At 37.3% G+C, this 24,410-nt stretch overlaps 4 protein-coding genes across 5 annotated transcripts; 3 read left to right on the top strand and 1 right to left on the bottom strand.

The window, feature by feature from the left end:
* Nucleotides 1-3,829: 3,829 nt before the first annotated feature.
* LOC130729096 (probable ribosome-binding factor A, chloroplastic) lies at nt 3,830-6,154 on the top strand. 2 transcript variants are annotated; one of them, XR_009015867.1, is made up of 4 exons: nt 3,830-4,229; nt 4,316-4,489; nt 5,268-5,469; nt 5,672-6,154. XR_009015867.1 is itself a non-coding variant. In XM_057580727.1 (3 exons), the coding sequence occupies exons 1-3, from the start codon at nt 3,870-3,872 to the stop codon at nt 5,409-5,411; spliced, it is 678 nt and encodes a 225-aa protein (XP_057436710.1). In that variant the 5' UTR covers nt 3,830-3,869; the 3' UTR covers nt 5,412-5,474. The 2 variants fall into 2 exon arrangements, 1 of the variants encoding a protein (XP_057436710.1); XM_057580727.1 differs by lacking the exon at nt 5,672-6,154 and having other exon boundaries at nt 5,268-5,474.
* Nucleotides 6,155-7,342: 1,188 nt separating this feature from the next.
* Nucleotides 7,343-10,900, top strand: LOC130729098 (uncharacterized). The gene is made up of 5 exons (XM_057580728.1): nt 7,343-7,472; nt 8,566-8,826; nt 9,338-9,481; nt 9,584-9,789; nt 10,489-10,900. The coding sequence occupies exons 2-5, from the start codon at nt 8,585-8,587 to the stop codon at nt 10,647-10,649; spliced, it is 753 nt and encodes a 250-aa protein (XP_057436711.1). The 5' UTR covers nt 7,343-7,472; nt 8,566-8,584; the 3' UTR covers nt 10,650-10,900.
* A 491-nt stretch (nt 10,901-11,391) lies between these two features.
* On the bottom strand, nt 11,392-14,629 carry LOC130729099 (E3 ubiquitin-protein ligase MIEL1-like). Its single transcript, XM_057580729.1, has 12 exons — nt 14,287-14,629; nt 14,102-14,189; nt 13,948-14,004; nt 13,805-13,837; nt 13,638-13,715; nt 13,401-13,444; nt 13,244-13,284; nt 12,462-12,544; nt 12,252-12,343; nt 12,102-12,171; nt 11,923-11,964; nt 11,392-11,793 (listed from the first exon to the last, which is right to left on the bottom strand). Exons 1-12 carry the CDS (start codon nt 14,334-14,336, stop codon nt 11,668-11,670), a joined length of 804 nt encoding a protein of 267 aa, XP_057436712.1. The 5' UTR covers nt 14,337-14,629; the 3' UTR covers nt 11,392-11,667.
* Nucleotides 14,630-22,327: 7,698 nt separating this feature from the next.
* On the top strand, nt 22,328-23,615 carry LOC130729100 (uncharacterized). Its single transcript, XM_057580730.1, has 2 exons — nt 22,328-22,880; nt 23,103-23,615. The coding sequence occupies exons 1-2, from the start codon at nt 22,484-22,486 to the stop codon at nt 23,333-23,335; spliced, it is 630 nt and encodes a 209-aa protein (XP_057436713.1). The 5' UTR covers nt 22,328-22,483; the 3' UTR covers nt 23,336-23,615.
* Nucleotides 23,616-24,410: the final 795 nt, after the last annotated feature.

Consider the following 24,410-nt stretch of genomic DNA (forward strand, 5'->3'; position numbering starts at 1 on the left):
TGTTGTAGAAAAGCAATGCATTTATTTTTAATTTTTTTATCTCTACCATCAATTAATAATTTCTTTTTCACTTATCATATTTTATATTAACCAACCACAATTATTCTCCATCAACTACAATCTTTTCTATCTAAAGTAGAATTAATAATTGCTCATGTTACTAGTAAAATTAAAAAAAGGTGGTTTAGTAACATTGTACTATTAATAATTATATTATCATTTTTTTATCACAATCTTAAACAACAAGAATTTATACAACGGAGGAAGTACTTGACTTGTCTTTATTTTTCTCAAAAACAATAATTACAACATCTTTTATGTTAACTTTATTATCCTCCCATGTAATCATCATCGCAGTTAATCTAAAATATATATAATTAATGGTAACAGATTATCTAAAAATATAAAAAAATTCACTCATACTTATAATTTAAGAGATTAAGTGCTAGGCAACTACGTCAACCCACATATTTTATTACTCATACTTTTAAATGAACTATTTACTTTAACTAATTTTTGAATATTACTTATAAATAATAATAATAATAAAATATTTTGACCGTAAAAAAATAGTAAAATACAATGAAATATGTTCTTTTCTTTTTTTTTTGAATGAGCAAAAAAAATATTATCCGTTGAACAAATTCTAATATATAGCGAGATATTTGTGACAGAGGCAGAGCTGCTGGCCCAATCCTTAAAGCCACCAAAAAGTCCAGCTGCAAGCCCAAAAAAGCCCAAGTGGGTTCCAGACTTTGTTTAGTTGATATTTCCTTTATTGACCAAAAGCACAATTGATATTTATTAGAATTTGGGAGATTAACTCAACTCAAAAGATAGTTCATGAGTTGATGGTACACTCATCCTTAATTGTGCTGCTGCATCCCTTGTGCCCGCATCTTCCGTTTTTTATCTCTTTCTTTAATTTCCACACACAAGAAAAAGATCGTATTATATTATGGAAGATTAAATACTTCTTTTTTCTATTTTTCTCTCTATTAATAGTTTCACCTCCCATTTTAAAGTATTGCTATCTTACAGTTGTGCTGTTAAAGTTAGATCTAAACCTCATTTTCTTTTTTTAGTATTTTAAAAAATGTTTAGGGGAGTCATGGCTCCCTCATATCGATCAAAAAGGTCCGCCACTACATGAGTGTTTTCTTTCCTATTAAACTCAATTAACCATGCTCTTTCTGTGTATTTCTTAACTTCTCAATTACCGACCCATTCACGTTGTAATTAGGGAACAACAAAAATAGCATCTTTGAAACTACATATAAATCTTCTATTTATAGTAACTTATGTTTATTACCCTTTTTTAAAAAAGTTACTAATAATAGTTGATAAGATTTTAGTATAGTGATAAACAAACTAAATCACCATAAATGTGATAACGGAAGTATGAATCTCGAATAAATCATTTGTTTAAAAGAATTATTACCATTCAAAGCATCCCTCGACAAAATAAATCAAATTTTATTAGGCCCGACTCCTTCACTCACTTTATGCATGCAAATCCAATTTTATTTTTGTTCGTACAAGCCATTAAGAGTAATGATTTATACACACCTCACTTCTCTTACATCTCATTTCCACACATTTTTTTTTTCCTATCTCTTTATACATTTCTTGTCACATCACATATCATATCACTTATTTATCTCTCATTTCTTCACTACCTCTTAAGGTGAAGGTGGAATTGATTGGTGAACAAATCATTATTCAGCCATTAAACAGGAAATGGAGAAGTAAGAACACATCTTAAATTCAATCCAATCAATTGATTGACATACTTTACAAATTACAGTACTACTCAACTAGCACCTATATATCCCCTTTGAACCATTTGCACATTAAAGGGACAACTCAAATTTCATCTTCATGTATACGTATAATATTATCCGTCACGTTTTTGCTAAAGACTAGTATAATCTTGCTCAACAATTAAACATGAGAAAAAAATATATATATATAGGAATCTCAGCAAACAGGGTGATCATGAAGCAAGGGTCTAGATTCTCCGACCACATCAAGAAAACTCAAGACATCCACGTGGCAGCGTTTCCGTAAACCTTCAAAGGTAGAGAACCGAGTTGACTCGGATCGGGACATAACACGCAGGATCTCTTGAAAGAGCGACTCATCGCACGGGATCGTCAACAGGCCTTGGTTGCAAAACCCGTACTCCTCCTCCGCTTGCACCAGAAGCTTCTCGAAGATTGGGTGGTTCAGGTACTTCGCGCGCACCACGAACCTCGTGCTGCTCGGGCCCACACACACCGCCACGTGCCCCGCCGGAACATCCAGCGGCGCCTTCACGCATGATTTCTTGCGCCACCGCTGTAGCATTTGACGGACTTGCACAATGTGCCGGATCTTGCTGCTACTTCCGGTTGCCGGTGACATTTTCTCGAGAAAATTATTGCAGAGAAAAGAAAGTGTGGTTTTTCTGTAGTGGGAGGGAGACGTTGGTGTTCGACAGTTTGGTCATGGGATCTAAATAGGCGCTAATTATTGTTCAGGGAGACTAAAATGCCCCTTGAGTTTGATATAATTGCGAGATTATGTGTGTTTCCTCATGTGAAATTCTGAAATAAAAACAAAACTTGAATATTTATTTATTTATTTATTTTTCTGACTCTTCCTTATACCTGAAATAAAATAGTGCGGAATCTTTTATAATTTATAATTTTCTCAAGTTTCTGTTTTAGTCAGAATTATTCCGATTTCCCATTTATTATTTAATTTGGTCTTAATACAAAACAATATCACCAACGGAACCAACTACACATTAATAACAATAAGAAAACAACTAAGACAAGTTTGTTTGCAACTTACGTAATCAAAAGTCTTATACTGCATGTGCTTGCCTGATCATCAATATATATCTAATGATAATAGTTCTTGCATGTTGCATTCAGATTATGTAACTCGAAACCTGATCTTTGTCTTTGAACTCAATGAGATCGATCTAACGTGATAAAAGCTTCAGGGTATCGTAAAAGACATATATATGAACGAAAAGAATATAAATATAATCATAAAAAGGGGAGAGATAACCAATCATAATGATTGGAACAATAACTAAAAATGGGAAAAACATAACGCTGTTGAGCACTTGAGCTTCAATATAGGCATCAACCAACAAAACTATAATGTTGCGCGCAGTTAGAAGCTCATGAAATTATTAACTAGAGAAATTGTTTATTTTTAGAAAATACTCCAACAGTTGATAGAACATGTGGGTGGTAGCAGCCAAAAGAAGACATTTATTAACTAGATAATGAGTCCATGGAAAAAGATTATGGGACAACGACACTCAGGTCACATTAACTTTGTTAATCAAACAGGAAAATGGTTACAGAAGAAGCAGACAAACAAGTAAGAAAAAAAAAAGCAACTACACTTTGTTTTCTACTGATCCATATCTTAATCTCATGATTTCCTTGTCTTCCGGTATCTAATTAACACAGTAATCTTTATTAAAATATACATATAGTTGAAGATTTGAGAATATATCATGGGCCCTTGAAATATACAAACCACACCCCGAAAAGTAAAAGTAAAACCTTTCCTTAAGATATAAAGTTACAATTTATTAATCATCATTCACTACCGTCCAATGGGATTAATAAAGGTTTACATGTTTGCCTAATTTTCACTATTTCTTTCTTTTCTAAAGATAATTAAGAGAGTCCATGGGCTTTTGGGATTTTTGTACATAGTGTCATGGGCTTTAGCAACTTTTTTGTTTAACAGGCTTCCTTATGAGCCGGCCCAAAGCCCAACAAGGTTGCTTTCTCACCTTTCTGTTAAAAAAAGAAATGAATATCTAATCTCCTCTCTGGTTCGAAGGATAGAGTACAGCAATGACGACACACCTGCTTCACCTGCCGCTCATACCACCGCCATCACCGTCACCTTGGCGGCGTCACCACCACACATCCGCCGCAACCACCACAATTACTCCGCCGCGGACCGGGTGGGTCCAGCTACAGTCACAGTTAGGCAAGGCGGTTATTGGTTCGACAAGGAGGAGCATAAGGTGCATGGCGAATCCTCGGAGAGTGAAAATGGTGGCGAAGCAAATACAGAGGGAGCTTTCTGACATGCTCCTCACCGATAAAGTCTTGCAGTTCGCCGTTCTTCCTGAAGCTTCCTTAGGAGCTGACCGTTACCTCTCTTCCCTCACCACCATCACCGACGTCCAAGTCTCCGCCGATTTGCAGGTCGTAATTCTATTTATCTCAACTCTCACTGCATTCTCTTTTCAATTTTCTGACCTAATTGGAAGGTTAGGGTTGAACATTTGTAGGTTGTTAAGGTGTATGTATCTGTTTTTGGAGATGAAAGAGGGAAGGAAGTAGCCATTGCTGGGTTGAAATCAAATGCTAAGTATGTTCGAAGTGAGTTGGGGAAGCGTATTAAGCTGCGATTAACCCCTGAGGTTCGCTTTATGGAGGACGAGTCTTTTGAAAGAGGAAGCAGGGTAAGAATAACTCTACCACTGCTTGTTTATACAATTGCAAGTCTCTGTTGTTCTGTTTCCAGCTAGTCCTTTTTCATTACATTCTCTTAGTTGCTTCTTTATCGCGAGCCACATTATTCCAAAGTCTATAAAAGGTTGCACATTATTCAAAAGTTTATAAAATGTTGCTTAATCATGATGGATAGATGGGTCTGCAATTCAAGATTTTATGGACATGTAGGCTGTTATTACCACTAGTTAATGAACAATCTCTTGCACTGCTTGTTAAGGCCCTACATTGACTAAAGACATGACATAATTAGTCCTTATAAATTGGAGGACAATCCTCACCTTTAAGCTAGTTTTTGGGGTAGAGTTAGGCTTAGTCCAAATTCTAAGATGGTATCAGAGCCTATATTAGTTCTGTTTATTGGAGACCGCCCTTATATGAGCCACCCACAAGGGTTCATAATCATGCCTGCAAAATTCCATGCTCCTGATGTCGGGAGGGTAATCCTCATCTCTAAGCTAGCTTTTGGGGGTAAAATTATGCCTAATCCAAATTCTAAGACTGCTACTCTCACACAAATAACATTTTAGGGTGGAGTAGGAGTGTAGGACCATTCTTTGGCGCCTAGATCAGTTTTTGTTTATGTGATGGAATTGTGAGATGCGCATCAAGCCATAGCTAGTGCTCAGTTATGCATGTCATTCTTTTTCTGGATTTCAGCAACACTCTTTTATTGAGTGTGATGTGAGCTTTTACTGATCTGGTGCACCCACCACTTCAAATTTTTAGGTGATTGCAATATTAGATAAGATAAAAAATGAAAAGGGCTCTGAGGGTCAAACTAAGGAGCAGTTGGATTCATCAGCCCAAGAAGATGACGACGACAGTTGGGGTGGTGAAGACCCTGATGAAGGTATAATTTATGTGGAGTAGCTGCCTCCCAGTGCTTCAGCATTGTGCGTGCTAGATATGGAGAGATCTCTCAGTTTTGGTAAGTATGTTTTATGAACCTATTTCAAGAAGCACTTTATAAAATCCTATTCTGATGGTTGGTTTAAGTTCTGTTTAATCTATGGACAGATTGTTAGTCTCAAGTTTTCTAGGTTTATATATGCCAAAATTGGTTGGTGTTAGAACATCATGAATTGATTTTCATGGTGTATATAGTTATTAATTCCTCGTATGCAATGCAGGAAAACACTTCATTGAAACACTTATCTGGAATTATGCTGTTCTTGCTAGTAAGTGATGAGATTATCTGTGCTTGAAGCTTGGCTTTGCAATGTCAACAGATTTGTTTGGTCTACACGGGACCAATATCTTGGCTCTCCCCTTAAGTGGTGTTAACACAGGATGGTAGTATCCAAGAGAACAAGAGTATATACTTCCTTTTCCTTGCTGTAATTTATTCCTGTAACGGAATTCATAATGCTTAGCTTTTTGGATCTCAGTATCCCAGTTGAGCTCTTATCACTTTTCATTAGTATGTTTAAATCAGGTGTGTGATACTGGCATGTTGCAAAAATGCCTTTGCACGTATTTCTTTTCATTCCATTCCTCTAGTGCAAAAGAATTTAAGTTGCTTGTATACATACTGGGTTGCAATTGTAGAGAAAGCTATAGTCATGGAAAGTATCTTAGTACATGATACAAGTTCATTGGTAATGATTTTTGAACATTTGATATCACATACTGATAACATATTGTATTAAACAATTGAAATCCTTCTGTCTTTTGGACAATAAAAATTATGGAAACATGTATTAGAACTCCTCGTCTTGCTAAAATGAACAAAATGTTTACTCTGAACCAACTTCTCGTAGAAAACAGTGGGGTTTTTTCTTACATAATAGAAAAAGTTATTTTTTTGAAAGTAATAATATAAAAAAGTTAAATTATTTACTAAGAAAGGGCGATTAACAGCAATTTACCTTTACTTTTTGTGACGGAAAATAAATCCGTGACAAAGTCTTTGTCAGCATGTCTAAGACGGAAAAGTGCAAAATCATTGTCACCATGCTTGCGACAGAAAATAAACGCGTCATCCGTCACAAATTCCTTGTCAACTTTTTTGCGACGGAAACTAGATCCGTGGCAAAGTCCAACATGTTTGTGAATTCCATCATCCCATTTAAGTGTTGTTCTAACTTGAATTTAGGGGTGTACAAGGGACGGGTTGGGACGGGTTTTGGTTAACCCTAACCCGGCCCTAAATGTTGATCGGATTAATTCATAGACCCTAACCCGTCCCTAGACCCGAAGCAACCCGACATTATGCGGGTCCAATTTAGGACGGGTCTATGTAGGACGGGACCGGGTTGACCCGAGGGACAATAAGTTTAAGACTATTTGATACTAATTGTAAAATTTAAAGATAATAACATACTAAAAGAGTTATAAGTTGGAATTATTTTTTAGAAGAAATAACTTGAAAGGATCTAATTCTTTCATAATCTATTGCACTTGAAATGCTTACATTTTGTTTGATCATTTCTTCACTTGTCTCACATATGCATAATACGCACACATGATTTTCTCTTGTTAGAGCATGAAAGTGTACATAGTTTGACCAACATTTATTTAATTCATAAGGTAGATGTTAAACATTTTAATCTCATCTACATGGTAAGATAAATTTGAGCACCATGTATCACATTTTAATCACTATATCAAATTAAAATTTTATAAAATATATATGTGGGACGGGCCGGGTGACCCGAGTGTCAACCCGAACCCGACCCTACCCGAAGTCGGGTAACTCAAAGATTAACCCGAACCCGATCTCTTTTAATGATCGGGCCGGGTTCAACCCGGCCCTAAAGGCTTGGGCCGGGACGGGTTGGCGGGTAGGGCCGGGTCTTGTACACCCCTATTTGAATTGGTGCCCCTTCCACCTCCAAGCACACATAAAATTGCATTCTAAGTTGGTTCATAACCGTCGCCGTTAAACCGTTTCTGGCTTTGCTGAATTGCATTACCACAGAGCTAGCTCAGGTTTTTTCTTTAACGCTTCCCTTCTTCACCTTTATTGATCGTTCCCATGCGATTTGATTCTCTGTTACCGTTAGGGTTATCATTCTGTTTATAGGAAGCTTCGATAAATTTGTATACCTTGCCTTTTGGATTGTCTCTGTGCTTGTTTCTCCCTGAGATTCCGATTCAAAATCTGTATGTGATCTGCGTGTAAGATCCAAGGATTTTTCGTAAATGTACAAGTTAGCATTGTTGTTGTGCTTATCACCCTTCCATGACCTTACTTTACTTCAATATTAAAATCACTTGATGCAATAATTTCAAAGTTGCTTACTTTCTCATCATTTACCAAAATTGAAACACCCCTTCATCAAAGTATCAGATGTCTATTTGTATGATACATCAAGCTTTCCTTCTTATAGTGTATCACAATATCTGGTTAAAAATAATTAGCTCATTGGTATGTGCCATTGACATTTCTAAATAGCTGCTTAAGGGGTTACCATCTTAACTTCATGTCTAAAATACATGTGCGGAATATGGAGACTCCCCCGTAATTGCAATAGAAATTGTTCAACAGTGTCACTAAAATTTTACTAAAGCCATACCATGGATTTGTATTGTTATCTTCTGAAATATGGACCTCTGTTGAAGGATTTGTGCATCATTCACCTTAAAGTTTAAACATGCAATTCAAATTAATGCATACCATCTTAACTTAATGTAAAAGAAAAGTATCAAAGTGTTTTTTTTCTTTATACCATACTCTACCTAGATCATACCATTTCTAGCTATCTATGTCAGTCTGGACTAATCTAGAAAGTTCATTGGCCATATAATTGATATAATGATATCAGTTCCTGCTATGCTTTTATACTTTTCTTTTACATAAACTAACTGAATGGTTCATATGAATCATAATTCATATCAGAATGTTAATGGCAGCAATGGTTTACTATTAAAAATACACACCATTATATTTTTAAATTTGAATGTTTACATTCATCATCACTTGACTTAGCATGCTTACTATGAGTAATAAGACATTAGTATGTCTCTTTGGAAGGTGTAGGAGATATAATTGATAAAAATATTTCTTTTTTTGTAAATACAGAAGAACAAGAAAGAGAAAAATGGCAGACTATCACTTTGTGTACAAGGATTTAGAAGGAGCCTCCACTCAATGGGATGACATTCAGAGAAAGCTTGGCAATCTGCCTCCAAAGCCACCTGCTTTCAAGCCACCACCTTTCAACCCTGCCGCCGATCCTGACACCCTCCCCAAAGACAAAGATTGGCTTGATTCGAAAACCCAAGATGAACTTGAAGACCTCGAAGATGACCTTGATGATGATCGTTTCCTTCAAGAATACAGGTTATCATGCTCTCTCGCTCTCAAATAATGCTCTTTTTTCCTTCAATGAATTATGGGGTCTGTCATGAAATTGAAAGCAAAAATTCCTTTTCTGGGCTTGTTTTTGTTTGACCTGGAGATGATAGAAAATGAATGAAGATAATTTTTGTTTCCAACTTCTTTTTTTTCTGAGGGTTTTTTCTTTATTCTGAGTAACTCATGGTTGTCTTAGATTATATACTTGTTCATTTTCTTTGTTCCTGAATAGTATTTGATTGGAAATTATAGTGAATTTAGTATTTTAGGAAATGAATGAGGTTTTTGATAAATTTAAGATTTGACAGCGAATTAATGTTTAACATTATATTTACCCTATTGTTCTGTGGATTTTGTGACTAGTTCAGTCTTAGTTGGCTTAACGGGTTTGAGAAGGGAGTAATGAGTTATGTGATTAGGATAGAGTAAGCAAAATCAAGTGCATTTGGTTTTTTAAATTCTACATGTTCTCATTTGAGTCATTTTTCTGTTGTAGGAAGAAGAGGCTAGCTGAGATACAGGAGACAGCTAAAGTTTTGAGGTTTGGATCAGTGACCCCCATTTCAGGATCTGATTTCATTCGAGAGGTTTCACAGGCTCCATCTGATGTTTGGGTGGTTGTCATCCTTTACAAAGAAGGGTATGTTTTAGCTACAATTGCTTTGTCATCCCACTTTTATTTAAATATTTTATTGTTTGTGTTTCCTGTGCTTAAGTCTGTTGTTGTGCTTCTGCTTGACAGGATTCCTGAATGTGTTCTGTTGATGCAAAGCATTGAGGAACTGGCTGCAAGATATCCTGCAACAAAATTTGTCAAGATAATATCCACTGATTGCATTCCGAACTACCCAGATCGCAATCTTCCCACTTTATTGGTTTACAATAATGGAGCCGTGAAAGGAAATTATGTCGGTTTGCATAGTTTTGGGCGAAGATGCACTCCTGAAGGTATTATGTCTTAGCGTATGCTAATTATGTTATGCTTACAATCTTCTTAGCTTCTTTGTTCATGCTGGAGAAAGGCTGAGGCCTCAATTCCTCAAAATTATAATTTATTTTGACATTTCCTTCATAGAATCATGGCCTAGCTTTCTGACAAGTTTCTAACCAGAAGTGATGCTTTTTATGATGATGATAGACCTTAGTTAATTAAAGTAGCTTAGTTAATTTAAGGAGTTTATTAGAGAGTTAGAGGGTAAATGTTATAAATAATAGAGAGACACTTCTTCTTGGTCATCAGTGTTGTAATTAGGAAATTGGGAAGAGTTCTGAGTTTATCAGGAAAATGTTATTTTTTACCTTTGCATAAGTTTGGAATTGGACAATCTATTATGCTTGGAAAATATATACGTCTCCCTAAATTATGTCTTAAAATATTTTATTGCTTGAATAATAATAACAACAACAATAATATCAGTATTATCATTATTGCCAGTTAAATTATGTTCTTGGCTTTATCTTTATGCATTTATGAATTATAATACATATTGCTTGGAAACATATAGTTTGAGGCAATCATAGTCATCATGACCCATATTTTCCTCCTGTAACCAAAAAAATAGTCATCATGACCCTTGCAAATCTTCTTACCTTTTTAGTTTCTAATACTTTTACAAATCGAATGTTTTGCATGTTCTGAAATACCAGGTGTTGCATTAGTACTTTGCCAATCAGATCCTGTACTTAATGATGGGCAGAGTGGAAATGAGCAATCAAGAGAAGCTGTCATTGAAGGAGTTCGCAAGAGGTTTATAGAGAAGGTTGTCCTAGATCATGAAGAGCAAGAGGATGATTCCACAAGCGATTAGCATTGTTGCTTGTCATTGTATTTTAAGTAGAGATGTTTCCTTTCGATGAAGTAAAGTTATACACAACATACGTGGGATTTTGTTTCTTCCACGACTATGCTTATCTTTGCTTTTTAATCCCCTTAGTTTCTTCTAATTACACTATGTAGTGGGATACTGGGATCAGATTTAGTTGTTGTCGTCTCCATGTTAAAATGTAAAAGCATGATGTTTGTGATTAAAAAAACAAAGTAAATTACTTCAAGTTTGCATTCTTGGCTTTGATTTTTGTTTAGATTATAAATAAAGAACCACCATTCAAGTTTCTTACTCAAGATGTACCTGAGGTAGCAGACAGCAGCGATCCTGATTTATCATTTCCAGGAAATGACACATTATCACTTTCTACTAGTGTCATTTGAAATTCCAAAAAGATGTCAAAATATATTTCAAACACAACCAATTTAGTCCTGAATTATTGGATTTGCTTATATCATATAATTTGACATTACTGGCTCGTATTGATGGTTTGTAATAACATGTATAGATGACATGAAATGAACCCATCAAATTTTGCCAAGCCTGATTGGTATAATGTTCAATTCATGTCAGTCAGCACCTTATTATAAAGTTTGAAAATCAGCTAGTATTTTTTAGGCTTGTTTCTATCCAACAACTTGCCCAACCTGTTTCATAGGCCATGCCACTCCTCATACTGTTAAACTGAACCTCTTGTACGAAATCGAAATGATCATGAAGCTGATTATGTAAGGAATTGCTAAGTTGTACGGATTAAATTTAATTGCAATCATCTAATACCAATAGTTCATGATGGGAAAACAGTTTCCCCTGTATACATAAGTTTATAAATGATGAATGATATCAATCCACTCAATATGTTGGAGGAAGAAAGATAAAATTATCTAGAGCACAATACTCTAGAAGATGCTGAATCAATTCAATAAACCCTCTAAAATAACCGGGGTGCAAACTATAATTTTCTGCCTGCCAGTGTCTGTCTTTCACCATAAGAATCTGGTCATTGAGGGCAAATTGGAGGTGAAATTGCACGAGTGTTATATGATCTGCAGTGACCGCATTTTTGCCCAAGAATATGGAAGTAAACTTCGGTTGTGTTGTTGCAGTCATTACATAGTATCCAGACCTGCAATGACATAGTTATATCAATCAATAGCAGTTCTGAAAGAACCATGATACTACATGTCTAGAAAGAATTATAGATAAACAGAGATTGGTAGGTATTAGCCAAGCAGAACAAAGAATAAAACATCACCTTTCTGTACCGATAAACTTCAGGCATGACAGTTGCCTCAATCTAATAAGAAATGAAAATAAACAAATCAGCAAGAAATCATAATTGAGAACAATATCATGTAAGCAATATTCTTGAGCAGATGAATGCATGACAAAATATCAAGTAAAGCATTTGTGTGCTTTAATTTATTCAGCTACCTCTTCATCAGTCCTCTTCCACATCATAGACATGTCAGCTATTGACTTGGAGCATATGGGACAACAGTAACTGAGCCAGATACCAAATCAAGTTACAAATTAAGCAGAAATCATGTCCACAAAGAAATCTCAAATAGTTAACATACTCACTTGTCACGTTTTATCATTTCATGGTAGCATTCAGAGTGCATCGTGTGACCACATTTCATAACAGCAGTGTCTTTCAGTGAATCAAAAAGGTACTGCACAAATAAAATAGAGCCACATCAAATTATTCTCAAGTTTCCAATGACATCCAAGAGAAATTCCCTTTTTGATTGAAAACAAAAGTCAGGGAAAGGGAGGGAACAAAGCATGCACCTCATAACAAATAGGACAGTGATGCCTCATGGAGTTCTCCACACATATATGATTATCACGTAGACCAACTGAGTAGCAAGACCCTGCAGCTCATAAAACATTTATCACTACGTAGATTCTTTGCATATAAGTATTGAGCAACTTATTTGTTAAAAAATAGTTCGAATCAGTGACTAATGCAGTATGCTATTATATATGACTCCGGAAGTTAAAAGAAAAAAAAAATCAAAATTTTAATCAGTTTAAACTCTTCCCTCATACGGAACTGGGCACTGGCAAAGATCAAGTGATTAACGAAATCAAATGGAAAATTAATTATACAGATCAACTAACAATCTAACCACAATTTGAAAATGCTATAGATCAAGGACTGAATTTGAAACATGTAATATCCTGACTTTGCTTCAGAAACATAAAGCCTACTAATTTTAATATGTAAAATCTACCAATTATTATTACTTAAATGAGTTAACTCGATAAATTATCATCAACTTATGTAATTCATATCAGAACTGGAAATGGAATGGATTCACAATACCCCCAAAGTAAGTGGTAATGTATTGCCCGGTCGTTATAGGTATTCTCTCCCTATATACCTAACTGAAATAATATGTGATATTAACACTTCACATGATAAATAAAGTAGTGACAAACTCAGGAAAAATTGAGTCTGCTATAATATGTAAACAAACAATTTGAAACATATCCTAACTTAATTTTGGAAAGAAGAATGTAAAAGCAACAATAAAGCCAAAATGGTAGCTTCGATGGTGAATGCGTACCGCATTTCTTGCAGTGGAAAAAATTTTCTCGCCCACCAACCCTGTTTCCAAATGACAAAACCAAAATTAGTTTGCATTTCATAAATTTAGGTAACTTAATTGAGGATATGACATAAAAATCTACGCAAACACAAGTTACACAATACAGCCCACCCACCTGCAGATCCCACAATCATCACAATGAAACTGTTGTTTCTCTGCCTACAAATTGATTAAACATTGGTCAGCACCATCAAGGAAACAAATGCCATAAACAATCAAAAACCATGGCTCTACAACAAGTTATGCCCAGCTCTAAGCAGTAAGGACCTAAGTAGAAGAGGATCAATTATATTTAAGAAGTAAAAGCTAATCAGATACACCAAATTATATATTTAGTTCAGTGAAGCATTACATCATCATCGAAGAATACGCAGATGTCGCAGAAATATTCTCCCATTTTGACACCACAATTTGTGCAAACTTGAGCAGCCTTTAAAAGAAACAGAATTAAAATCAGAACCTTAACCAATCCAACCCCCCAACAAAAAGGAAATCAGTTAGTGTGGATTCAATACTTACTGGCTGTTCAGTGTCACAAACAGAACAAACAACCTGAAACAGCAAGATGTAATAAGTGAATTATTCCTATCATCTCCTATTGATCACTTAAATAAATTGATCAGCAAAATTGAAAGACAGTAAGTATTTTCCATTTATCATACTTGTTTAACATCTTGGCGAACCAGTTCGTGCCTATCAGAGTGATTCTTCAACATGCTCTAGTGAAGCCAGAACAAGTAAGGAAATTAAGACAGACCCAGATGAGTAAAAAGCAGAAAGACAAAACCTTTGATCTGGAAATGAAGATTGAAATACCGTTGCCTCGTTGTGACAATGGCGGCAGGAGTAGATCTCGTTGCAGCAGGGAGCACGAATCCTGCATCTTCTCCTGTAATGCTTGCACCTACCAATCAAACCCACAATACCCACGAAGAAAAAAAGTAAAAAAACAGAGAAAACTGAAGACAGTGAATGAAGAGACAGGGGCAAAAGAAGAATACCCATGTTCCATCTTCCCAAAATCAAGACGTTCAGAAACAGAGCCTTCCATGATTTGGAGAAGAGAAGGAAGGCTAGTTTCCTGATATGGGAAGATTTGTTGGGTTGGTTTGGATTGATCCGCAACAGAAAAAAGTAGCCATTGTTCACATTTTAAGGACCACACTTGTGCTTTTTTTATGCAATAGTTTAATATTACTACTAGTTTGTGATTGATTGTGAATTGTGATGATAGAGAAGGAGAGGATAAGGTGATGGTGGATGCCACTGCCAGAAGCAAGTGTGGCTTCAGCAGGAAACAAAGGAATATTGCCGTCTGATTAACGAATGGGAATTCGGAGATGTGGAGAAGCTCATAGGATGTTAATTCTTATTTTGAAAGAAGACTAACAACTCTAATATCCAAATTAAGAAACATAAATATTTGATCGATTTTCTTCTTATTCATTCTAGGGATTACAATTTATACTACTACCCCAGTGTTATCATACTCGAACCGGTGATCGACTCGGTCGAGACACTGGGTCAATGAGTCAATGGTTCAACCACAGAGTCATTGGTTCGATTGCTTGACTCGGTTTATATTAAAAAATTATAATAATTTAAAATATAACCTTAATATATCATATATATATATAAAATAATATGCATTCTTCTTAACAAGAAGCAAAGTGGTGTAGTGGCAATTTGGATTAGCTTTCCTCCCTCTAGCTCCTGTGTTCAAGTCCTAGCTATGACAATTTTTTTAAATAATTCTAAATTGAATATCATTTGACCAAATAATTAACATTGAATGTAAATTAATTACAGTTTGAACATTAAAAACAGTTTTGACAAAAAAAGGCAAAAATAGAAAGAAAAAAAAAACGGACCGGTCCATTAAAACCGGCCGAGTCGCCGGTTTATTCTCTGAACCGGCCGGTCCAAACCGGTTCATACCGGTTGAATTGCATGGCCGATCCATTTAATGGCTTGGACCGGTCAAGGGTCCGGTTCCCGGTTCAACCGGTCGAACCGGCCGGTCCGAGTTTTATAACACTGCTACTAACCATTGTGCTTTGCATGGAGAGGCTAGCTATCCAGATCAGCGTTTGGTGGAGGAGGGAGGTTGGCAACCAATTCGAGTAGGGATGGCACCCGCGAGGGGCGGGGGCGGGGGGCACTCCCCCGTCCCCATCTCGCGTCTCTTTCATGTCCCCATCCCCACTCCCCATCCCCGTGGCGGGGTGAATTTTCTCCCCATCCCCAATCCCCACCTCCCCACGGGTCCCCGCAGATCCCCATGGGGACCATTAACACAACATTAAAAATAAAATAAAACTAAATTAAATATAAAAATACTTAAATTTCCACGTGGACTACAAATAGTTAAATATGAAAATCACAAATGAGAATGGAACATGTCAAGTTCTATGAAAATATATAATGAAGTTCAAATAACATTTAATTTACTATTAAGGGTATTATTGATTTTTTACCTATGTATACAGGGCGGGGATTCCGCGGGGCGGGGAGAGTGATCCCCACCCCCATCCCCAAATTTATCTCGGGGGAATTTTTGTCGTCATCCCCATCCCCACAGGGAAAAATTTCTCAAGATCGGGGCCCCAAACGGGGCAGTCCCCACGGGGATCCCCATATGCAGGTAGAAATTGCCATCCCTAAATTCGAGTGTAGGCATTTCACACATTTTCTTTGCTGGTGATGTGTTGCTGTTTTGTCAAGAGTCGACATCACAGGTCCAATTGGTGACAGATACAGTTAATGCTTTTTGTGAGGCCTCGGGAATGCGAGTTAACTTAGATAAATCCAGAATGTTTTGCTCGTCAAATGTAGATGAGCAGAAGCAACGTGAGTTATCTTCTATTTCTGGCATTAGGAGGGCTAGTAATCTTGGGAAGTACCTTGACGTATCACTCTTTAGGGGGCGGGTCACTCGAGAACAGTTTGCTCCTCTCATTGAGAAGATCAACGCTAGACTGGCATCTTGGAAGGGTAAACTGTTAAACATGGCGAGTAAATTGTGCTTGGCGAAGTCTGTTCTTTCATCCCTCCGGTATACACTATGCAAGTGTTATGGTTGTCGGAGGGTGTGTGTGATTATGTGGATAGGATGGTGCGCCGTTGCGTTTGGGCAAAAAGGGAGAATCATAGAGGGTGGAATCTTGTGGCTTGGAAGGATATCACTCGGAAAAAGGGGGCTTGGGGTTGAGAAGTGCAAGGGAAAATAATGATGCTTTACTGGGCAAACTGGTACATAGTATTCACAGTGAGAAGGAGAAATTGTGGGTTACTTTGTTGACTGAGAAGTATTTGGGGAACAAGAGCATCTTAACAACCCAACATAGGAAGGGGAGTCGCATATTTAGAGGAGTATTTTGTGGGCCAAGGAGGTTATAGCTCATGGATTTGGACCTCGATTGGGCGCTAGTGAGTCTTCGCTTTGGTATACAGACTGCTGGGGACAGGGATGCTGGCTCAGAGGGTAAATTATGTGCATATTTCATATACACAAATGAAGGTGGCTGATCTCTGGCAAAATAGGAACTAGGACTTTACACGTCTGTATACCTAGTTGCCAGCATTGGTCAAGGAGGAAATTCAAAGAGTGCTGGTCCCTGTACAATCGGAAGGAGCAGATTTAGCGCGAGGGAATGGGAGCCCAATGTGCTACTCAACGATGTCGACGTATGAATTGTTGTTTGGAGAAAGTGTGTTTTTTCTTGTGGTTGGCAGCGAGGGAGGCATTGCCTACAAACAAGAAGCGCCATCACTGCAATCTTGCGAGTTCACTTGCGTGTGGCAGGTGTGGTGACCCAGAGGAAGATGATGATCATGTCCTTTGTAGGTGCCCAGTGACCCAACATGTTTGGGGTGTTTTTCGAACGGTTCTACTATCGATATCGTCAAGTCTGTCCTTTCGTTCGTGGCTTGTTGCTCAGTTACACCATGCCAATCATGCTCTGTCTTGTGCAGTACTCTGGACTGTTTGGCTTTGGAGAAATAACACTGCCTTCGAACATAATCCATGGCCTCTTGGTTTGGTGTTGCTGAAAATTCACAACTCTGTTACAGAGTTTCAGAATTGGGGCATCATGTCGATAGCAACGGGACCAGGGGTGACATAATGCAGAGTGGGGATGAAGGAGGTGTGGAGCTGTGAGTTGATGGGAGCAAGATTGTAGGAACTGGTGCTATTGGCGGTGGCGGAGTCCTCCGCGACAAGGATGGCAGATGGCTCTCCGGGTTCGCGACGTCGTTTGGAACAGATGAGGTGCTGCTGGCCGAGATGTCGGCATTATAGGAGGGTCTTCAACATGTTTGGGATATGGGGTTCCGTAAGGTGAGATGTTTCTATGATTGTTCGGAGCTAGTGGGGATTGTTACAGCTGAGAATGACATCTCCTGTTACTGGCATCACACGACGTTTCAACAAACACATGAGATGCTCCGAAGGGGATGGGAAGTCGTCATATACCGCGTGAGAGGAACATGGTGGCAGATGCTTTGGCGAAATATGCTACCCGGATAGGTTGCAGAAGGCAGATTTGGAGGTTCCATCCTTCCAATATTGTGCCCCTGCTGTGCCAGGATGTGCTAGTGTAGTTGTTTGTTGTTGTTAGTTTTCCTTTGTAACAAAAAAACATTCAGTTAGGTGGGTCCTATCTATGCAGCAGATCCTATCTTCGGCTGATTTGGAGATGATTTCTTAGTGGAAAGCTGATTTGTATGTGTTGTGGGAATCCCGGAATAAACATGTGTTTGAGGGGAGACATTTTTCTTATGAAGCTGCTCTTCAATGGGTAGTACCACTCGCATGGGGTGGTGATCCAGCAGTGACGGTTCAGCCTTGTAACACCCCGAATTTCGGGGGTCACCATAGTAATCTGATAAAATAAATATGTAATGTTTTCCAAAAGGATTTATAAACATGAGTATATTTTTTTCTTTTCAAAGTGTTTCTAAAACATGTCATGCATACTCCCATATACATATAGATTTACATCAAGCCTTGAATAAGGCAAGTACCCGAAGGTAAACACGAAAGCACCCAACCTACAAAACCTAACCAATAGAAACAACTCAACGAAGATTCTATAATGCAAGGACGACATAAATCCGACATACTTCCTATTGTCTCTGCATCGGGGAACCGCAGGAAAGCAAAGCATCGGAATCTACCCGGAAATTCAAACATAAATTCCTAAAAATCATTAGGTGAGCTTAAGCCAATAACGGTAAGCTCTCTAACCCAAGGCTCTAGCCTTTAACCCGACTCTACTCTTTAGGTCCTTCACTAATCTTCAAGTCATCATCTTCGGCTCGTACTGAGGTCAAGCTCCATCGAGGGTTCTCCGTCGCCTAATAGCGTTAAGCGCCCAAACAACAAGTAGCAAATAGAAAAGGTTAACTCCATGCAATTACCACATATAAAAGAGAAAAGCATGTTATTAAAGTTTAAGTGCATAACATGGCACATAAGCTAGCAACTTAATTTCAGATAGATGACGACATATATCCAACAACATAAAATCAAATAAGATATCAACGACATAAAATTTAATCAGATATCAGCAACATAAAATTTAATCAGATATCAGCAACATAAAATTTAATCAGATATCAGCAACATAATAACAGATTTAAATCAGACAACAATAATCTCAACGATATAACATCAAATCAGATATCAACAATCTCAACAATATAACATCAAATCAGATATCAACAACATAACATCAATTCAGATATCAACAACCTCAATGAGTGTCCTGTGGTACAACTATGTGTTACTGCCAAGACAAGTCCAATCAAAAGCGTCTCGCAAGACGGGACAGCCACCTGGAACGAAAACCATTGACCTGCCACTTAATATGCCACGAAGGCCCCACCACAATATGCCACACAGGCCCCACAATATGCCACACGGGCTCCACAATATGCCACACAGGCTCCACAATATGCCACACATGCTCCACAATATAATCCAATAACGCATATGCACAAATATCAACACAGCATATAGCTACTTAGCACACACTTAGTATATGATCCATCCCAACATCAACCACGACAACAATCAAAACATCCACAAGAAAACAGTAATGACAGAAACCAGTAAACGACCGAAGCCTCTCAGAAAACGGAGACACACGTCTCAATAAGTTCACTCGGCCGAAGCCTCCAGAAAACATTTTCCCAGTTCAGTACAATAATCATAATCCAATGCTAATCAATATAAACATCTTCATCTCAAACGCATGTAGTGCGATAAAATCATGCAAGACTCAAGACGCACTGAAACCGAGTTACCCTAACCTTTTATTATCCTTCCCAGCTCGATATCACAGTCTGATTCCAAAGTCAAACTCCTGAACTCAGCAAGTCCTCTGGTGCGTCTTCCTCCGTTGTGAAACCTCGCAGCTTGTTCTAAACCTCTTTCCTCAACTCAACTCGCTCCAAACCTTGAGGTCTACGCGTAGCAACGAACGGCACGTCGAACCGTCAAGAAATGGCGAAAAGCTCTCCTCCCCTTCTTCCTCTCAAACCCACGGCCATCTATGGTGGAAAATGTGATTTTTTTTGTTTTTTCCTTCTATTTATAGGAGATGGAAAACGCGGGAAAATGAAAATTTCGCGATTCCGATTTTTCCGGCACATTCCTCTGTGAATTATAAGATAGAATCCGATGACAGAATTCTAGAACTCAGAACAGGTTTCTTGGAATTTAAACAAACGATCCAATAACGGTATTAATCGATTTAACCCGAAAAATTACTTTTTGCAATTGATATCGGATGAGAAAACTTCCTTCTGAAGAAAGATTGGAAACATCGAAAGAAATGAGTGTAAGCGTGTGAAATCTTCGTTTGAAGCAGTCAGGAACTTTAAGGTTCTTGAGTTGTCAGGAACTTAGTTTCGGCAAACTTCCGAGAAATGAAATCTATCGTGTGTACAGTCCAGGGTTTCGTATCGAAACACTTGTCATGGAAAGGAGTGAGAGAAAATTCTTAAATTCTTCTGAAGATTTTTGAATTTCGTTTCTACAGTGCTTTAAGAGCAGATTAGCCATTTACTAACGCTTTCGCCCTAAGGCGGAAGTGAATAAAGCTCGTGCTAGAACCTATACCGACTATAGTACTATTATTGGTCATTTCCTGAATTTTCTTCTTTATAATACTAATCCAAACATCAAACACAAGTCAAGTTCCCCTCACGCTTACACAGAATCCTATGCGTGAGTTGGAAATTAATTATTTATTTAATTCTAAAATCCTGGGTCATACAAACCTGGTGCTAAGCTTCATACTTCTTGGCAGCGTCCTCAAGAGAGTGTCGTCAAGCTCAACTTTGATGTTTCGTTCCAATCGGGTGAGGAGGGGGCTCGAGTCTTGTTGCTCGCGACTCTGAGGGGCTCGTCCTTGCTGCTGCAGTAGCATTTCCCGTGATGACACCATTGACTGTGGTGGTTGAAGCCTTGGGGTTTCGTTGGGCAATCTCATCTTGGCTTTCACTCGGTGCGTTTGAGACAGATTGTCCTCAGCTCTTCAAGAGGTGGAAGAAACCTCCTAATGGTAGCTCGTACTTATGTTCTATTATTCAGGAGTATACTCGGTTATGTCTTTCGTTTGATTTTGTGTCTTTATCTTTTGTTAGACGATATGGTAATATGGTTGCATATTTTTTTTGCTAGAAATATCCACTCATTTGTCGATTTAGTGTGGATTGAGGAAGTGTCTCATAAAATCGCTTCTTTTATACTCTATGAGTTTGAGGTATCTGTGTCAGTTTCTACTTAATTATAAAACAGGCGGATTTAAAAAAAAAAGTTGGGTAGGACCTTACATTTAGCCACATCCAAAAAGGAACATTCTGAAATATTTAAAATAACAAACTAAAATTATCTATAATTATGATAAATTGGGTCTTACGAATATGAAGAGGATTGGCCCAATAATCAGCTGCTATCAGAAGCAAACCAACCTTCAAGTTTACCATTTGTCCGATAGAAGTTGAATAAAATGGTCTATCGTAGACTTCACAATTTTTAATCCTCCACAAAAGCAATGGCCCGTTTGTTTCTACTTAAAATTAAGTGTCCTTACTTCTGGATAAAAAAAATCATTGGATTTTAAGTAATTCTTAAAAAGTATAAATTTAGTACTGTTTGTATATTTCACTTTAAAAAGTTATCTTAAACCGTTTGGATATAAAAATATAAAAGTGTTTTTTTATCTAAGTTTATATTAAAAAAACATAAAAATGATTTTCATATTAGTTTAAATAACTATTTAAGGATAAAATTGTAAGTTAGATAATTACAATAAATCACTAACATTCATGATGTGTAAGTCATAATTATAAAGAATCTTTGTCAAAATGACACATACTTATTCAATTATAGGTCATTTAAACAACATCATTGTTTTAACACTTTACACGTACGAAACAATACTGGAAATTTGGAAAGGTATTAGAAGCAAAGTGACTTAACTTTTTTTCTTTTTTCTATAAGTAGTGACGTCACTTATCTTTATTCAATTTTTTAATGACAAAAAAACCCTTAAAAAATTTGAGGGACTAGCTAATTTAGATGCAACTAAGTATTATAACGTTCCATAACATAACTAAGTCATTGATAAGTGATAAGGAAATTGAACCTTCTTTAATAGGCAGCTATATAGAAGATAAATTTTGATCATTGATTGATGTACATTGATTGAACCTTGTTTGAGCTCAAGCTGACCCAAATGAAGCAAAGAGAAACACACAAAATTTAGAGAATATAAATGATTTGATATACATGCATGGTGGTTTTGTGATAGCACATGGTGCAGTCCATCCAATTAATCCAATCATATTAAAACAAAGAACATTAATTACCTGTTGTTATTGCAAAGGTTTGTTTTCGTAGTTACAACCCAAATTTGTCCTAAACCATTGTCCTGTTTTTCGTTTCGATGATAACAACTATAATTGTTTGCATTGCCAATAGTAGAAGACAACGGAAAAGCCGGTTGACACCAAATTACACCCGTGCAGGCCACAGCTCAACCGTTAAACCATAACAACATAAACCATCCCTCTCCCCTTCATATATTTTCCACAGAGATTCCAATCTTCACATCAACTGCTTCCTCTGTTTCTCTCTCTGTTTCCTCTGTTTCCCACAATCAATTCAAAAAGAAAGGAAAAAAAATGGGTTGTGGGAAATCTAAACCACTTGATGTTGCTACCGGAAACACCCTCCTCCAGAAGAGCAAATCCAGTGTCAATTCCAAGGAAAATGGGGTAGAAACAGAAACCAAGGGGGCAGGCAACAACAATGTTGAAAATCAAAGCTTTGAAGCGGAAAAGAAGAGCGATGGAAATGTCAAAGAGATTGGAGCAGATGAATCCAATGTCGTTGAACGGAAAGATTCTGAGAAAACAAACGAGGCATTAACGGAGAAGAGCCAGGAAGCTAATGCTAAAGAGATTGTTGTTGCAGAGGAACCTTCTGAGAACAAGAATGATCAGGAAGTGACTAATGATGCTTCTGCTGCTGCGGAAGAGAAACAACCAGAAGAGGAAAAGAAAACAGAAAATGAAAAAGGTTAGCAAATGGATGACCTTTTAAGATTATTGGGATAAACTTGTTATTCATGTAATCTAACCATTCCACATTAACCCCTTTTTCAATTTTTGCATTATTAATTCAACGCTATAACATAAGGTCATGCTTAATCACATTTTCTTTAGTGCAATCAAATAAATAAGCATACACTTAATACTAGGTACAAGTTGTTGGCTATAATGTTTTAATTTATGTCTACAGAGGTTGTCAGCTTAGAGGAAGAGACTTTGGCAAAGGAAGAAGAAACCAAAGGCACAGATGAGGAAAAGACTTTGGCCAAAGAAGAAGAAATCAAAGGCGCAAATCAGGAAGAGGAAACCAAAGGTACAATTCAGGAAGAGACATTGGCCAAAGAAGAAGAAATCAAAGACAAAACTGAGGAAGAGACTTTGGCCCAGGAAAAAGAAACCTCTGAAGGCGAACAGAAAATATAGAATGAGATTAATTAGACATTATCAGACAAATGGAGTAAACACAAATCATATTTGTTCTGGTTGCATGAAAAGTACAAGGTGTGTTAGTGATACATATTAATGATGTTTCAAAGATGAGATTGTAATAGATCAGATTTAGTGTGTCTACCAGGATAAGCTTTTGTTGATTTTGTCATGGTCCCTTTAATATTGTATTTCCCATTTTCTAGTCCTCTCACGGTATTACATAAGCATGTACTGTTATTGAACATGAATACATATTTTGATCAATTTTGATTAATCTGAGGCCCCGCAAACTCCAATATATATAGCATCCATGAGGAGCATGCACAGTAGAGAAGGAAGTTGTGCTGTCATTGAGGGTTGAAGTCTTGAAGGGGTTGTGTATTTATATATGAAAGAGAGTGTAAGTCAAAATCACTATGACACTATGCCACCCACTAACATTGCAGGATTGGTAAGTCAAGGAAATTAAATACATTGGCATGGATAATAAAGGACGGTGCAGCACTTGTTGAAAATGATGGTATGCATACACACATAATGCATATGCATTGGCTTGGCATCAACTCCTATAAATGTCATAGCAACCCGTAGGAAATATTAATCCCAGCAATTGTGTCCCATGGTAGAGAGCAAATCCAACAAGATATAGTTTCTCAAGATTTAAGCTTTTATCCGTTGTTTTTTTTATACTCTTGTTTTAGAGTGTTGTGAGATGTTATTCAGATAATAGCTTTGGAGAGTGTTGACTGTACTGGGAGATTGTAGGGTGGTTGAGAGAAAGAGTCTATGTGTTGTAACAATTTTCACATAGTGTTTATTCTCTGGTTGTTGGTTTTGACAACGGCCGTGGTTTTTCTCCGATTTTGGAGTTTCCACGTTAAATCCTTGTGTTGTGATTGTGTCGTGGTTTTTATTTCTCTATGGTGATTTCCTAACAACTGGTATCAGAGCCGATGGTTCAACCATGGTGACGGCTTTGAGGATAGCTTCCGCTTGGAGCCACAATGATACTGTGAAAGTGCTGTTTTGGAAGGTTCTCTCAGAAACCTACCTGGTGCACAGTTTTCAG

This window comes from Lotus japonicus, chromosome 1, assembly GCF_012489685.1.
Source record: "Lotus japonicus ecotype B-129 chromosome 1, LjGifu_v1.2".
NCBI classification, from domain to species: Eukaryota; Viridiplantae; Streptophyta; class Magnoliopsida; order Fabales; family Fabaceae; genus Lotus; species Lotus japonicus.

What these genes read in the sequence shown, in the direction of transcription:
- LOC130729096 (XM_057580727.1), top strand. Translation starts at nt 3,870, where the DNA reads ATGACGACACACCTGCTTCACCTGCCGCTCATACCACCGCCATCACCG. An exon ending in AAGTCTCCGCCGATTTGCAG is followed by an intron (nt 4,230 to 4,315) that starts GTCGTAATTCTA and finishes GAACATTTGTAG; the next exon opens with GTTGTTAAGGTGTATGTATC. An exon ending in CTTTTGAAAGAGGAAGCAGG is followed by an intron (nt 4,490 to 5,267) that starts GTAAGAATAACT and finishes TCAAATTTTTAG; the next exon opens with GTGATTGCAATATTAGATAA.
- LOC130729098 (XM_057580728.1), top strand. Translation starts at nt 8,585, where the DNA reads ATGGCAGACTATCACTTTGTGTACAAGGATTTAGAAGGAGCCTCCACT. An exon ending in CGTTTCCTTCAAGAATACAG is followed by an intron (nt 8,827 to 9,337) that starts GTTATCATGCTC and finishes TTTCTGTTGTAG; the next exon opens with GAAGAAGAGGCTAGCTGAGA. An exon ending in GTCATCCTTTACAAAGAAGG is followed by an intron (nt 9,482 to 9,583) that starts GTATGTTTTAGC and finishes TCTGCTTGACAG; the next exon opens with GATTCCTGAATGTGTTCTGT.
- LOC130729099 (XM_057580729.1), bottom strand. Translation starts at nt 14,336, where the DNA reads ATGGAAGGCTCTGTTTCTGAACGTCTTGATTTTGGGAAGATGGAACAT. An exon ending in TTTGGGAAGATGGAACATGG is followed by an intron (nt 14,190 to 14,286) that starts GTATTCTTCTTT and finishes TTTGATTGGTAG; the next exon opens with GTGCAAGCATTACAGGAGAA. An exon ending in TTTCCACTGCAAGAAATGCG is followed by an intron (nt 12,545 to 13,243) that starts GTACGCATTCAC and finishes TATGAGCTGCAG; the next exon opens with GGTCTTGCTACTCAGTTGGT.
- LOC130729100 (XM_057580730.1), top strand. Translation starts at nt 22,484, where the DNA reads ATGGGTTGTGGGAAATCTAAACCACTTGATGTTGCTACCGGAAACACC. An exon ending in GAAAACAGAAAATGAAAAAG is followed by an intron (nt 22,881 to 23,102) that starts GTTAGCAAATGG and finishes TTATGTCTACAG; the next exon opens with AGGTTGTCAGCTTAGAGGAA.